This window comes from Ranitomeya imitator, chromosome 2 (genome assembly GCF_032444005.1).
Source record: "Ranitomeya imitator isolate aRanImi1 chromosome 2, aRanImi1.pri, whole genome shotgun sequence".
Taxonomy (NCBI): domain Eukaryota; kingdom Metazoa; phylum Chordata; class Amphibia; order Anura; family Dendrobatidae; genus Ranitomeya; species Ranitomeya imitator.
In genome coordinates this window covers 539,069,802-539,086,137 of record NC_091283.1, presented here as the reverse complement: position 1 = coordinate 539,086,137, position 16,336 = coordinate 539,069,802, and the positions used below count along the sequence as shown (strand labels likewise).

Here is a 16,336-nt window from a genome sequence, read left to right as displayed (position 1 = left end):
CCTAATGGAAAAGAGAAGAATTAACTAAATAGACAGGCAAAATCAGAAATTGTAAGTATATAGTGTTATTTGATGATGTGATTCCGAGTCACTTCCTATGGAAAAGCTGTGGGTACGTCATAAACAGACAGAGGAGACAAAGTCTTAATCAAGTAATCAGCAAAATACAAGAAACTGTCCACGCTTAGCTGAGGCTACGGCTAAAGGTACCTTCACACTCAGCGACGCTGCAGCGATACCGACAACGATGTCGATCACTGCAGCGTCGCTGTTTGGTTGCTGGAGAGCTGTCACACAGACAGCTCTCCAGCGACCAACGATGCCAGTAACCAGGGTAAACATCGGGTTACTAAGCGCAGGGCCGCGCTTAGTAACCCGATGTTTACCCTGGTTACCATCGTAAAAGTAAAAAAAACAAACACTACATACTTACCTTCCGCTGTCTGTCCCCCGGCGCTGTGCTTTCCTGCACTGACTGTGAGCACAGCGGCCGGAAAGCAGAGCGGTGACGTCACCGCTGTGCTCTGCTTTCCGGCTGGCCGGCGCTCACAGTGCAGAGAAGCACAGCGCCGGGGACAGACAGCGGAAGGTAAGTATGTAGTGTTTGTTTTTTTTAACTTTTACGCTGGTAACCAGGGTAAACATCGGGTTACTAAGCGCGGCCCTGCGCTTAATAACCCGATGTTTACCCTGGTTACCAGTGAAGACATCGCTGAATCGGCGTCACACACGCCGATTCAGCGATGTCTGCGGGAGTCCAGCGACAAAATAAAGTGCTGGACTTTCTGCAGCGACCAACGACATCACAGCAGGATTCTGATCGCTGCTGCGTGTCAAACTGAACGATATCGCTATCCAGGATGCTGCAACGTCACGGATCGCTAGCGATATCATTCAGTGTGAAGGTACCTTAACAGCTGGACTGCCAGCTCAGTTAAATAGCTTAGCAATTATGCTATCTGATAGCACCTGACGAGAGCTCAGCAACTCAAAGACTCAGATTGGACTGTCGAGCTGTCAATCAAAACACAGACAGGTCAGCACGCCCCTGCACCAGACTGAACAACTGAGCTGTCAATTACTATACAGACAGCTCAGCACTAAGGGGTGGAATCGTTACAGACTGACTGCAGTATATTAAATGAATAAAAATGTTGATAGGGGTTCTTCTTTAAGTGATATAAAGGGTATGATGCTTAGATGTACAAAGACTGAAAGTGAAACATTTGGGGAAATTGCCAACTTGTCATCTCAATATTTTCCTGCAGGCTGATCTTCAACTTCAAGAGTTATCACGATCCTTTTCCTCTTCTTCGCTTAGTGGTAAGTACCTAAAATGATCTTCTTCTTACAGATATTAGTAGTTTCCTTTATTTTCTATCACCCAAATTTACATTTACATTAAGCTTTACTTTTCTTTCTAGATTTAGTATGTACAAGTCCCAGCAAAGGAATTGGTTCCCCTGGCCAAGTCTACCAGAGCAGTCCTGTTCTAGACAATGATGTGTTTGGTCCAGCTGGACCTCTAATGGGTGCACCAGACCATAGAACGAAATCTCTTCCTCCTGCTATGACCATAGGTAATTCTTTAGTTGCCGTTAAATAATGGAAATCACTTATATCTACTCCTTGTATAACAATTAACTAATGTTATAGTTCAAATTTAATAGGCCTCATCCTTCTTTATCCTCAGTCTGGAGAGTTGGGAAGCCCCATGCACATTAGATATTTCCAGTCCCACTGAAAACAGGCTACAGTTAAGACTACTTTTCTTTAATGAGTATGAGAGCTTTTAGTTACCAATGTATCTGCTCTCCTCTGCATATACTTTTATTGTGGCACACTATTTGTTAGACGTTTTCCCTTTGCTCATGGTGACAAATACACTATATGAACAAAGTATTGAGACGCCTACATGTCATACCTACAGCAACTTGTTATATACTATTGGAAATCCGGGAGCATTAATATAGAGTTGGTTCACCTCTTTACAACTATAAAAGCTTCTACTCTCTATGGAAGGCGTTTTATAAGATTTGGAGTGTATGTGTGGGAACTTTTGCTCATTCATCCAAAAGAGAATTTGTGAGATCAGATACTGATGTTGGACGGGAGGTTCTGGGCCACAATCTGCGTTCTAGTTCATCCCAGAGGTGTTTGATGAGGTTGAATTCAGGGATTTGTGAGGGCAGTCATGTTCTTCCCCTTCAAACTCACCCAATTATGCCTTCATGGACCTTGCTCTGTGCACTTGGGCATAGTCATGCTGGGATAGAAAGGAGCCTTCTCCAAATTATTCCCACAAAGTTGAAAACATACAAATGTCCAAAATGTCTGAGTTATAGTTATGTATTGTCATCCCAATTTCATTCTTCCAAGATGTAAAACATTTGAACTATACAAATCATATTCTTTAGAAATTACAAAATTGATGTATCTTCTACACATTATTTTCCATGAATACATAAGCAGTGAGCAGAGGATGTGCTGATCCTGTAAATGAACTTACATGGTTCTATGGGGACAATTGAATTAAGAAAATGCTACACTGCATTATACATAAAATTTTCCAGTTTCTGTTCTAGGTTGAAGATCATTTGGTTGAAACTTGAAAGTAACAACATTTTATTTTGAGTCGTTGATTCCAGATGTTACTGTTTGCCTTAGGTTTGCTGTTTCAAGTTCTTAAAACTTTTTTTTTATTACGCCTGTTTGATTTTCAGGTTCTCCAATGTCAGCAAGCAGAACCTGGCCTTCTTTTGAAACAACATCCAGTCCCGCTGTACCTTTCTCAACCAGCTATTCCATGCCATCTTCCCATACTTTTCCGCCAGCAACATACAGCTCCATGCATAGTGGTAACTACTTTTCAACTTTACCCCAACACTTGATGCCTTCATCTTCAGCAGAACATATGAGCTCCCAAAATCCCTTATATCCAAACATGATCAATTCTTCTGTAAATCATGGAAATGCCTTGCAACACATGCTGAATAGTGGTATGGTGCCACAGACTATGACTAATGCTTTAGCATCTAATGTTCCACCTGCCACCCAGTGGTCTGCAACAGCGCCTATGTTTTCCTTAGCCAATGTATTATCTTTGGCTATGAGTATGGCTCAAACCTTGTTACCAGTGGCATCAACTGCTACAACACAACCTCAAGGGATGCCTCCTGCCTTTCCTCAGCCAATGTCTGGACATCTCCACACTCCTTTGATGTATCCCTCAAGTTACTCTCAACCTCAAAGTCCAGTCAAAGATTTCCGTGGTCAGTGCCCTTATGTATACCCAGGCTCCCCTCACACCAGTGGGATGTATATTCAAAATATGCCAGGCCAAACTTTATCTAATGTGAGTGGCAATTTCTCACAACCCTTTGCACCCCAAGATTATGTGCCACAGAGTGGAATGTTTCCGCAGCAAGTGCCATCTACAAGCATGCCAGGATACCTTCAACAGCCAACTCAGCAGCTGGAAGTGCCACCTTCTCCAGGGATTGTTAAGGACTTGCCTGAGCTCCAGCCAGTGTTAGGGGGCTTCAACGAGGTTTCTTCTTCTCCTACTGGAAATCAGGTTTCAGAAGCTACTGGATGTGTGGTGGGACAGACCATGAACAAACCTGTAAGCATTAGCTTTTAACGTGTGAGGTGATGTAAATTGTCTTGTTGGGACGTGGTTCAGTCAACAAATTAATTAAAGGGATAAGTTCCTGCTAGATTCTCCAAATAAATCAGAGAGAACTGATGATTATTGTGCTCCAACCTTGAGTTTACCGTAAGTACTGTTGTGAGCTGATCATAAGTTTAACCAAATTATTAAAAAAATGTCCTGACAGCAGGGTATAAAATAAAACAATATAAAGTGTAAAGGGCAACTTCCTCACTCCTCCAGCACTACCACTCCAGTGCTCTGCCTGTCTTGGTGGTGATGTTTTGACTTTGTATATGACCACTACAGCCAATCCCTGGACTAAATAATAATTGCTAAATCCATGTTAAGCCTAGTGATTGGCTGAAGTGGTCATGTAATGGTAATCTGAGCATCATGACTGCAGCAGAGCTAATAAAGGTTGGTGGTGGCAAGACATTTTCTGATATCATAATGTATCCTCTGCTTTCTGGCTATTAAAAAAATCCTGAATAACCCCTTTAATAGAAATCAATGCACTTTAAATGAATGGTCTGCACAGGTTCTTAGACCCTCTAGGGTCTAACAAAAAAAAAACTGCATATGATTGGCGGTTACTTATAAATGTAAATATAGGGGTAATTCAGCATATATACAGTGTACTGCAGATTGAGGGTTTTTTTTGCAATTTCATCAGTTAGTGATATTATTGCATCATACATTTATAAAATAGGGACACTTTCGACATTTCAGTGCTATTGGTTTCATTTGGAACTAGCAGGGAATAAACCTTTATTTTTACAAATTCTATGTTATGTGTTATAACTTATGTGTAATATTCCGTTTTAGGCTCATACTCACCATACACGTGGGTGCCAAGTCCTGGCACTGATACCTATATGTATGAACCCAGAGAGGGTATCTTTAAGAAAAGGCTACCTGTCTCAGGAAGGATTTAATAAGGGAAATCTTTAAAACTACCTGTATACTCTATAAGGCACCTTTCCTAACCATTATTTTGCTTTTAATGCTGTTTACTTTCCTCAATCTTCTCTCTCCATGACTGATCTCTTACGCAGAAGGGAAGGAAGAGGTAGACTCACAGGGTATTCAAAAAGTTTTGAGGAAACTTTGCTGCTGCTTTTCTAATCACTGTTTAAACTATTTACTTTTTTAATGTGTCTTCTACTTTTCTATAATAATATATTTTTTTAATAATATTATGTATGCTTTAGTTTATTTGAAAAACAAAATCCAGCTCACCATACCGACATTCCCAGGAGCTCGGAGCACGGAACCGCTGTGTCAGGGCGTGGACGAACAGGAAAGAGAAGGAGATCCAGCTCAACGAAATAGTGAAAAATCCATAATTTATTTCACTCAAAATACAATGAAAGGACAAAACATCAGCATACAGAAAAAATTATAAAAACAAGGTCAACGCGTTTCCGGTGACTAAGCACCCTTAATCATGATTAAGGGTGCTTAGTCACCGGAAACGCGTTGACCTTGTTTTTATAATTTTTTCTGTATGCTGATGTTTTGTCCTTTCATTGTATTTTGAGTGAAATAAATTATGGATTTTTCACTATTTCGTTGAGCTGGATCTCCTTCTCTTTCCCGTTTAGTTTATTTGACAAGTTGGTATTCCCAAAGCTGAATCCATTGGGAGACATTAGTTGATAGTGTCAGGACGAAAGGAGAAATTCTCTAAATTGCTCCAGTCCATAGAGACTAAACAGACAAGTTACAGGTGGAACTGGCGGAATTTAGGCTATGTCGTGTGATTATTATTTTGGTACGTAGACATAGAAAATGATTTTTTTAGCCAAAGTTATTTCGCTTTTTTTTTTCTTTTTATTACAATTTAACAGCATCATATGGAAAGACATTAACATACAGTTTCCTTGAGCATGCAAAATATTTCATTCCGTAGGTTTCCAGCCTAAAATGTGGGCCATTGTGAGGGAATACTATTCTACCAGCAGCAGCAAACCATTGTTGCACTTGTAATAGAAGATATTTATACTTTATATTGATGTCGGAACAATACATTGTCGTGACATCAATGCCCTCATGGAAAAGGGTCCAGTCTTTGATAAATAGTTGACTTGCTAATCTCATAATCTGTTCATAAGAAATGGAAATTAAAGGGTATTCCCATCTTATTAATAATGTAATCAGTGGAGGTTCGACCTCTGAGACTGTCATCGATCCTGTGCAGGAGAAATGCAGTATGGCTCTATGGCCGGGATCACACATGCGAGAAACACGTCAGTGTCTCGCATGTGAAACCCAAGCTGTGGCGCTGGCACTTGGGAGCGGAGCGTGCGGCCGCATAGCGACACATGGAGCTGCACGCTCCGCTCTGGAGTGCCGGCGCAACAGCTTGGGTTTCACATGCGAGACACGGACGTGTTTCTCGCATGTGTGATCCCGGCCTATCCTAGTAAATGGGACAAGCTGCAAATCAATGGAAAATCGGTAAGGAGGATACAATGATGAATAATTCCAGCACCCACATCATTCTCAGAACTGGTGGGGGTCCCAGATATACCATTGGTATATGAGCTGGCCAAACCCTTTTAATAAATTTCCCTTACCTACCGTATTAAAAGGGAAAATCTCTGAACAGAACCAGTGAATTTCAACCATTTTATAAGTGCTCAGACCCCCTTCACTAAGGTCATGGGCCGGTGACAACTCTTTGCATACCATTTAGGTATACTTTTATTCTATCTAACTGATAGAATAGATAAAAAAAAGAGAAGAACTCCATGAACTAACAAAATTAGTTGTATAATATAGTAGGGTTTTGTAGGACTTATCAAGTGATGTTAAAGAGGACCTGTCACTAAGTCAAAAGTGGCCAGTTCTTGTTATTTTATTCCAAGTAACCCAGTTTGTAATCACATGGTCATACGGATCAAGAGATACGGTCCTCTTTATCAAATGTTAATTTGTTTGGTCTTTCCCAGGGAGCATGGCTTCCTGGGGGCGTGTCATTAAGCTGAGTTGCATAATTAAGCTATGAGCACTGCCCCCTAGTTAACGACTATAAAAGTTAGCATTGAATAAAAAGTCCCATTTCTCTGAAACCGTATGGCAGATTAAAAAAAAAAAAAAAAAAGACAGATTACCTAAGGGAGCAGTAGCAATAAAATTAGAGCAAAAGAAAAAAGAAATACCATAACTGCCCGCTTTTGACTAGGCCATAGGTCCTTTTTTTTAAAAGCAAATCATCTCTATTTAAAATAAAATCATCTCTATTTTTTTATTATAATTGTTCTAAAAACTATGTTGATTACAATAGCACAACACTGTACTGAGGTCTCCGCAAAACAATGAATGTACCGGCATTTATGAACTTGCTTTATTTTTTTATACAAGACTTGAAAACTACGGTAATTACAAAGAAAACTGCTTATGGGATATTTTACATAAATTCCCATTTTTTCCTGTAGTTACTATAAAAATACATACAGTAATAAAAAGCAAGTAGTTTTTCTTTTTTTTAATGGACTATCGCAGTTATATTTAAAAAAAAATAAAAGGCTTTAATATTCAAATCTAAGCTTCACAAACCAACACTGCCTGTAAGTTACTTATCCTACTGTACATAATATATACAAAAAAAAAAGATACATCAATATATTAAAAAAAAAAGTAAGTTAAAGCTATATGGAACATAATATAATTTTAGCATAAGAAATATTTTTTAACTATAGTGTTTGAATTATAAAATGAAGCAAGATGTATTTTTTCTATTTTTATATCTACACGGTTGCGTCCGTAAATTTTCTTCCCTGACTTTGAGAACCAAAATAGTAATTATCATAATACTTTATTAGGTGACTACCGTATATACTATTTTTTTGTCCGGTGTGCGATTTATATATATATACTATATAGGATTATGATTCCAATTACTAAATCCTTAATTATTTTATGATATACAATTGGCAGAAACATTTTAATTTTTAATGAAAATTTAGCAGGGTCGTATTTAAGGATTTGAGAATGCGTTAACATTGGGAGATTTAATCCATAGCATTGCCTTGATTGCTCTGTGAACTCGGAGCCTGGCCTCTTAATCATCTTTCAGTACAAATCCTCGTTACAGTGGACATAATAGTAATGCTCTTAGCATGGGGCGTATGTTTGCCCCCCGAATCGTAGGTTATACTGGGTTAATAAAAGTAACCAGGCTGCTTCCCTTTGTTTTACCCTGTAAGGCCGGTTTCACATTAGCGTTTTGAGGAGCTGCGGAGGGCTGCGGACTTCCTCCATCAAGCGCCGCCCTCGGCCGCACCTCCGCCGCTAGCACCGCCTACAGCATGCGGAAGCATCCGCATACAGCCGCACAACCTGCGTACCTAATGTTAAAGATAGGTACGCAGGCCGCATTCAGAAGTAGGCGGAGCTAGCGGCGGAGCTAGCGGCGGAGCTAGCGGCGGAGGTTCGGCTGAGGGCGGGGCTTCACAGAGGAAGTCCGTAGCCCTCCGCAGCTCCTCAAAACACTAGTGTGAAACTAGCCTAATTTTGTGACAAATATTTCGGGATGACAGTCAGACCCGTCTGTGATCCTTATTTCGGAGTGTCGGCTCTTCTCAGTGGCGTTGTTCCTCTGAGCTGAGGGAAAGGAATGGTTAATAACAGTCTAATAATGGGGTCAGGGAGCCCAATTACAGATCAGCTTGTCTGCAGAGTGTGGCTTCCTTTAACTCTATCATTTCCAGAGCATCCGCTGTAGAGTGATGGCTGGGCGAGGTGCCTTGGACGAATACCCAAACAGCTGTCTACAGACTTCGGCCTGGTTTGGCTAGCTACATATCAGTGCTGCTTAACGGCATTGGACCTTGACTTACAAGATAGCTACCTACAAGTGGCACTACAGAGACACTCTCCTTCTTTTTGAAGGGTAGCTAATGTTTGAGTTTTTGTCTGTTAGGCTTCCTACACCATCTAGATCTGATCCGTGAAAACCAGTGCAGCCCATAACCAGTGAAAGAAAAATAAGAAATATTACAATTACACTATATTAGGTCACTAAAGTCAACCTATTACGTTAGTTGCATCAGTCCTATAGATGTGAACGGAGCAGTGGCTAAGCATATGCACTAATTCTGCATATACACAGGAGACTTTGGAACCCAGTTCTTTTAATCAGTGGGGCTTCCAGTGGTGGAACTTCGAGTGCTGGTTAGGTAATAAATTTGTCACAAAGTTTTTGCCACGTAAACTTAGAGCAGCATAATGTAGAGACAAAGACCCTGATTCCAGTGAGGTGTCACTTACTGGGCTGCTTTCTGTAGTTTTGATAAAATCAGTGTTTTATCAGCAGAAGATTATCACTAGAGGACTAGTTACCCTGCTGTCATGTAGTCCTCCATACTTATGCATTCTGTATAACCCCGCCCCCACCACCAATTGGCAGCTTTCTGCCTATCCAGAAAGCTGCCAATCAGTGGTGTGGGCGGGGTTATACAGAGCTCTGCATTCAGAGAACTGCTCGATCTGCAGCTTGCAGTTTAGTACTGTAAGTGATTATTTTGAAATGGTGAGAAACATTTTGATGCATGGCGGTGATGGTGGATGCTTGGCCAGTGGATACGATAACTTCAATCTCCTGATGCTGTTAATCTTCTAACAAACGTTTTAACACATTCAGGCGAGGAGTAATAGCGCTTCTACGCAATTAATGCTCAAACGTGTGCATCATTTTGACTTTATGGGTCAGAGCTTTTTTTTAATTCTTTTTAAAAAAAACAAGGCTTTTAGTTATCTAAAAAGAAATATGGTATGTCCTTTCTTTCAAAACTTTCTAACAGTAAAAATATCTGTGTTAGCCATTGGAACTAGTCAAAAAGAAATGGAAAAATGAAAGCGGAGTTCTGATTGGTGGCAGTTGACAATGCAAATGATCCTCCTATTAGACAGTTTTGATGGCCCATACAGTTAAATGATAAAATTCTAGCTGCCTTTAGCCACCTCTAGGTGGCGCTTGAGAGCTTGCTGCATACAGGATATACAATGGAGTCAGTAGTAAAGCAGTAGGCAGTAGTTTGCTACAGATAGCCATATTGCTACCTTTACCATCACACAACTGTAATGATATTAATTAAGCGGATTTTTAATGGAGGGATTTAGGGCTTTGTGCGAGGAAAACAGCTCTGACGGCTCTAAAATGTGCTCAGAAATTAATCGGCACAGAATGTTCAGCGGGGAAACAACACAGTGTAAAAATGGACAAGATGTGCACACGAGTAAATAACAAGTCTACAAATAGAAAACCCCTTAAATAGGTCTGATTTTGACGTGTATACATATGCGTCAAGGATCCAAAACACCCGACACAGGAAGTAAAAGGTAAAGAGCCCTGAGTGTCAACACTTTCCATAAATAACAAATAAAAAGCATAGCAACTAATACAAATCATCACCCCCGTTCACTCTTCTATGTCAGTTTTGAGGGTAAAAATTTAAAGGGAATCTGTAAGTCGATTCATGCTGCCCAGACTATGGTTCCCTCTAAAATGCCCCCTTATTTCAGGGAAGAGACGGATGGGGATTATACGGAGAGACCTGACCCCGGCTGACTTCTCCCCTAGTTGATTGACAGGTCTCTCGTGTGTACAAACTATTCAGATATACTTTCGATATTTGTTTAGAATGAAACAATTGGATTATTAGACTCGTTCTTCATTGCGATTGAAGAAGGCATTGTGTGGGTGGAACAGATCTCGCTGCTGTGTTCTCACTGACGTCATGGCTTCTGCTTTTACCTGATCCATGGCGGACATTATGTTTTTTTTTCCCTTCCTATTGACTTAGCATGGGTCCATACATTTTTTCTAAAGGGAATCTGTCACCAGGTTTTTGATACTCCTTCTTGAGACCAGCATGATGTAGGGGCAGAGACCCTGATTCCAGGGTGTTATCACTGGGCTGCTTGTTGTATTTTTTTAAATAAAATCACTGTTTTCTCTGCTGCAGATCTACCAGTGCTCTGAATGCTGAGCTCTGTATTATCCCGCCCACACCACTGATTGGCTGTTTTTATGTACACTGAACATGGGCAGAAAGCAGCTAATAAGTGGTGGAGGCGGGTTTATACTGAGATCATGACTATGCTTGACTACCTGGCAACAGGTTTAATAGTCCACTGGTGACAATCTCCTGCTGATAAAACATAGATTTGATCAAAACTACAGCAAGCAGCCTGGTAAGTGACACATCCCTGGAATCAGGGTCTCTGTCTCTACACTACGCTGCTCTCAGATTAGGTGACAAAAACCTGGTGACAGATTCCCTTTAATAGCTAAAATATGCTACTGAGTTTTGTGAACTGAGCCTAAGTCACTTCAAAGAATTAAGAGCAGAGCCTAGTGACCTTTATGTGCTTGTAACGTTCATGTCCACACTGATTTCATATATTTAATGGGTCAAAGATGCTTGAATAGAAATAATGAAATAGTTGTGTCCTGAGCTGGGGTAGGTGTAGACATATAGACATATCAATTGGTAAGTGGATGTAAAATATGGAGTAATTTCCACAAATAATCAATTTATATGTGTCTATTCCAAGGCATCTATTCATTGGCAGCTTGTACCAGTAAGATAACTGCTAGAGTAAAATATCGCACTTTATGTATGATAAAAAAACCCTTTAGCTTCAGTTTTGTAGGTGTACATACCAGAGAGGCTGCTCCAATGGGGTATATAGACTTTTAGAGAGGAGTCCGAGACCTATTGTCTTGGGTTTTGGGACCTGACGCTGGGTTCCCCATTGTCTCCTTTCTCCATGCGTCCAGCTTATGGCCTGCTCTATGTTTCTACAGGGCACCAGGGAGGGTAGTTAAGAAGTACTTAGGGAACTGGCCCTTGATCAGGTCTACTTGTAGTATGTGGGGTACAATGGTGAAAGTGATTTCCTACTTGGTCCCATTTTACATTATCAGCGTTACTGCACCTTGCGCATGTTTGCACATTGGACCTGTAGAGGTTTAGGCCACATTCACACCTTCTGTTACATCATTTTTTCCTCGAAATCCATTGAGCATGAAGGGCCTAGTGTGAACAGTGCCAGATTTTTCCTGTTTTGTTTTTTTTTTTTAATATCATGTTGTCCAAAATGTTTCGTACATTTTTAATTTAGTTGTTACATTCTCTTTAAAAATAATGCAGCGCCAATATTATATTTTATGATCTAATCGGTTTGGATCTTGAACACAAGCGGTTGTCCCAGTGGTTGACATTTTAGATTGTAAGCTCTGAAGGGCAGGGATCGCCCATATATTTGTGTCTGATAAGTGGGCACCAGATCTGGTCTTAGTAGTGAAGGGTACAAGGAAAATTGGTAATTGGCGGCTGCTTAACTCTAAGCCAAGGACCAAAATGTGCTCGGGAGGACCCAGATGAGGTAGATGGACTTCTTAGGCAGATGGATGTGCTGCTTTTTCTTTTCTATGTTCTGTTGTATACATGTGGGTGCCCGCTCATCATATATGTGAAATGGGAGTTTGTGGTCTTATTAGCTTTTACGATTTAATTTAATGCCATTGTGACACGTATTGGACAATCTCATCTTAACAAATGTTTTTACTTTTTGCAGAAATAATTTTCTGAATAAAATCTAGAACAAAGTTGACTGTGATGTTTGTCTTACATTTAGAATAGTGCTAATGGTAGGGGGAGGAGGGCATTTGTCTGGTGAGGCCCATTTACACGGACAGATGATCTGCTCATTACAAGCATTTCTCTCTTTTTTAAAATTGTTTTTTAAAATGTTCAAAATAAAATCGAAATTTTACTCAAAACTGGATGGGCGTGCTGGAAACTCCCTTCCTTCTTCCTCACGATCGGCAATATACTCGATCACCACTTATTTTCTTCCATAAAATCTGTCAACAGTATTAGTACGGTCGTCCCCATTTAGTTTCTTTATTGTCGGCCGCACATTCCATGTTTACCCAATGGGGATGTGCTGCAGATTATTTTTATGACTACATTTAATATGCAATCAAGTGATTCTTCATTTAATTATTGAACATTTTTTGGACTCAGTCAGACGGCCATATAAATTGGAGCGAAATCGAAACTCACGGACTGGCTGGCGGCTCTCCCCACCTGGATGTGACAGATCATGTATTTCTATGCAGCTGCCATGGTCTGTTCAGGAGAGCCGCCAGCCAGTCTTGGCACTGTGTTCCGATCTCACTCCAATTTCTACACCGTTCGACTACGCCCTTTTTCTGGGCAATGATGAGGAACAAACATGCCAACAAATGCTCATTTGACTAATCATTGTCTTGTCTAAATTGGCCTTTTTAATTATTTAACTATCAAAAATTATGTGGCAAAAACCAAGTGGACATCATTTTGACCTTATAGCCAATGGACAGAAAATCTAGTGTGCAACCATTCAATCTCCATAGACAAATGTTGGTTCGTACTGAAGAGCAGAAGTGACCATCATCTTGGTCTTTAGGAGGCCAACTTTCCAAGTTACGTAGTTTAATTTCCGCGCTACAAAAGCTGCAAGAGCGACAGTTGAGCTGTGAAGAGTATGCTCATTATACGACATCATGGATGGGTTCTCCATGGCCGAACAGCCACAGACAAGCCATGAACGATGAGAAATTGGAGTGATATTAAGGTGCCCACAACATGTAAGAACGTTGTCTGACCATTTCATGTGAATGGGGATAGCCGGAGTCTTTACAGGCGTCAGATGATGGAGACAGAAGTTGGATTTTGATACCTATAGGCCGCTGAGAGAGGTGACTGCCATAGGTTTCCTCGCTCCTCACAAGGAACACGTGTCTAGAAGTGGGGGGAATTAGGAAGAATTGCTGTCAATTGCAGGGGCATTTAGCCAGCTAAGGGTATGCTTTTCCCTTCTACTCAGCTAAATCTTCTCTTTTCCATTAGGTCGATGACATGATGTGATTAAAATCTAACTAGCTAAATGCTCCTGAGCTCTATGTAAAAAGAGGGACTCTCATTTCTCTGCATGAGTCATGAGTTCCTGCAAAAGTCCCTGGCAGGAGGGTGGAGCAGCTGGGACAGGAGGTGAAGAAGGGGATGATTTATGCAGGGACAAGAGACTTCCTTCTTCTACATAGAGAAAAGAGAAGAATTTGCTGGGTAGAAAGGGAAAATGAGCAATTGTGAGTACACAGTTCTATATAATGTGATGACTGCAATATATTAAGAGGATAAAACTTTGTTGGGAGGAGGAGTGCTTTTAAAAAAAGGGAACATCTCGTGTCGGCAAATGCTACTTTCAGTACAGCTTCCAGGAGAAAATGAACTTTACTCCTCTCTGGAGCCTCGGATTTCAGTCATCCAGGTGCTCCAGCGCCGCTACAGTTACCGCAATGTGAGTGCTGCTGTGAGCACGCTCCAGCATTTTGACTCCAGCTTTACACTGATGCACTGCAGCCACACTGGCACACCTGTAAAACTGAAAGCTGGCGGCTCCTGGGAGGAATAAAGCTCATTTTCTCCCAGGAACTACTGCTTCAGTACTGTGGCCGGGCAGTTTTCTAACGCTATTAAAGTGCAGATTAACCCTATATCTGCAGGTCAACCGCATTGTCCGACCTGACAGGTTCCCTTTACTGATTCTTACTTATTGATTATGAAGGGAATATCTGTTTAAATGTTTAATATACCTTACTTATAACATGCGGCATGCAAAGAAAATAGGCATTTTTAGGGAAACAAGATGAATGAGCACAGAGCAGCTGATTTTACCATTTTTTTTCCAAACTTTGCCCAAAAATAAGACTAGCATAAAAGGTTACAGAGAGGGATCTAGGAAAGTATAATATGGTTCTCAGGTAGTGTGACCAGATGTCAGCACTCAGTATTCTGAGCAGGGTTTGAAATAGCTGGGAATAGGGACCTAGTAATCATAGATACAGAGATCCACCATGCCATTAAAGCTTCATCATTCATTAAACAAATGCCATTCTTTGTATAATTAAATTATTTATATATATTATTCTTTTAATAATATTTTTTTGCACCACAACTAATTATAGAATTAGATATTTATCATCTGTGCATTGGATATGGGATAACTTGCTGGTGTTTGATCACTTTGACCCCCAAGGATTTCAAGGTCAGGACTCTGGGACCCTGAAAACAAGCTATAGAGCCCCATTTCAGAGGTACGCTCGACCTCTGCTCCATTCATTGGCAATGGAACTGTCGGAGAAAGCTGAGTGCTATACTTGTCTATCTCTGAATGTCCTAGTGACAAAGAATGGAGTGGAGGCAGAGCATGCGCAAGTCCGCTGAGATCAAGACGTGGCTGCTTGTTTTCGGGGTTCCAGAGCCTCAATCTTGGGATTGCTAGAATCCAGAGATCAGCAAGCTATCCACAATCCTGTAGATGGGGGGAAAAATAGTTTTTTGGGGGAGAATAACCCTTTAATTTATTATACTATGGAAACAGTTGAATGGCAGTCCTACGATACGTCTACTCTTCTAATGAACTACGATCCCTGATGTAAGGTGGTTTGACACATTCACATCTAGCAGGAGCTGACACAGACCGAGGAGGGCCATGGTGTAAGAACAGTATATGGTCCATATTCAGAACAAAAGCTCATCATAAGGCAAGATTCCACCTGCTTGGATGGTGAAAGTGGCCCCCTTACCTCTTGGGCCCTTATGCAGCTGCCTAGGTTGCACCAATGGTATGTCAGCCCCTGACACCTAGACTATTATGTCATAGGATGTGTAGCTAACGGACTATGACCCTGTCCAATCAGTGCTGAGAGTGAGAAAGTGTCAAGATACTCCTCCTCGGGAATGGTTTTAGTAATTATTGGTAGTCCTCATGACATAATGATTCTGGAACATCTTTCCTTCAAACTGTTTGTTGTTCTGTTCTTCTGGTAATCCTTCCAAAAGTTTCAAAATAAATTGACAACTGAGTGCTACCAGGAAAGTGGTATCCCCACACTGGCGGCAATGACTGGACACTGCCCGTATAGGGATATACCCCAATGGCATCACCCACTTGTCAATTTATTTGTAAACCTTCTAGGAGACTTTACAGAGGAATAGCACAACACGTCATATTAAGAAATGATAATCCAGAATAGTTATGTCCTGAAGAATACAAGTAATTACCAGTATGGGAGAAATGACTGGTCCTCAATAAAAGGCAGTGTTATCCACTCATGAAATAATATGTGGCAGAGTTAGTGAACCCAAATACATCTCCGTATATTATTACGGCCTATGTCTTACAGCATTTTCTGAAGTAACAACTAAAATACAATTATTGTTACCTAAAGTGTCATTCCATAGTGATAGACCCACATCAGGAGCAGGAGTGATCATTGGAAGTCACTATCCCTGGGGACCCTGGTGTGACAAGCCCCATAGTGGTGCATTCCCAATGTTATATACTAACTGTAACCTTAGTAATTATCTAGATGTTTGCATTGGTTAGACTGCCACGTTATCCTTGTTACTAGTTTGCATTGGTTAGACTGCCACGTTATCCTTGTTACTAGTTTGCATTGGTTAGACTGCCACGTTATCCTTGTTACTAGTTTGCATTGGTTAGACTGCCACGTTATTCCTTTTACTAGTTTGCATTGGTTAGACTGCCACGTTATCCCTTTTACTAGTTTGCATTGGTTAGACTGCCACGTTATCCTTGTTACTAGTTTGCATTGGT

The 16,336-nt window shown here is 40.8% G+C and overlaps 1 protein-coding gene across 1 annotated transcript in view; it reads left to right on the top strand.

Annotated features, from left to right (window-relative positions):
• The window catches only part of WNK4 (WNK lysine deficient protein kinase 4), a 177,027-nt gene that overhangs the window by 144,306 nt on the left and 16,385 nt on the right, over positions 1-16,336 (top strand). The window contains exons 13-15 of the mRNA XM_069751905.1: positions 1,269-1,323; positions 1,425-1,580; positions 2,724-3,625. Of these exons, the coding sequence (XP_069608006.1) occupies positions 1,269-1,323; positions 1,425-1,580; positions 2,724-3,625 (1,113 nt within the window). The remainder of the gene's footprint in view (positions 1-1,268; positions 1,324-1,424; positions 1,581-2,723; positions 3,626-16,336) is intronic.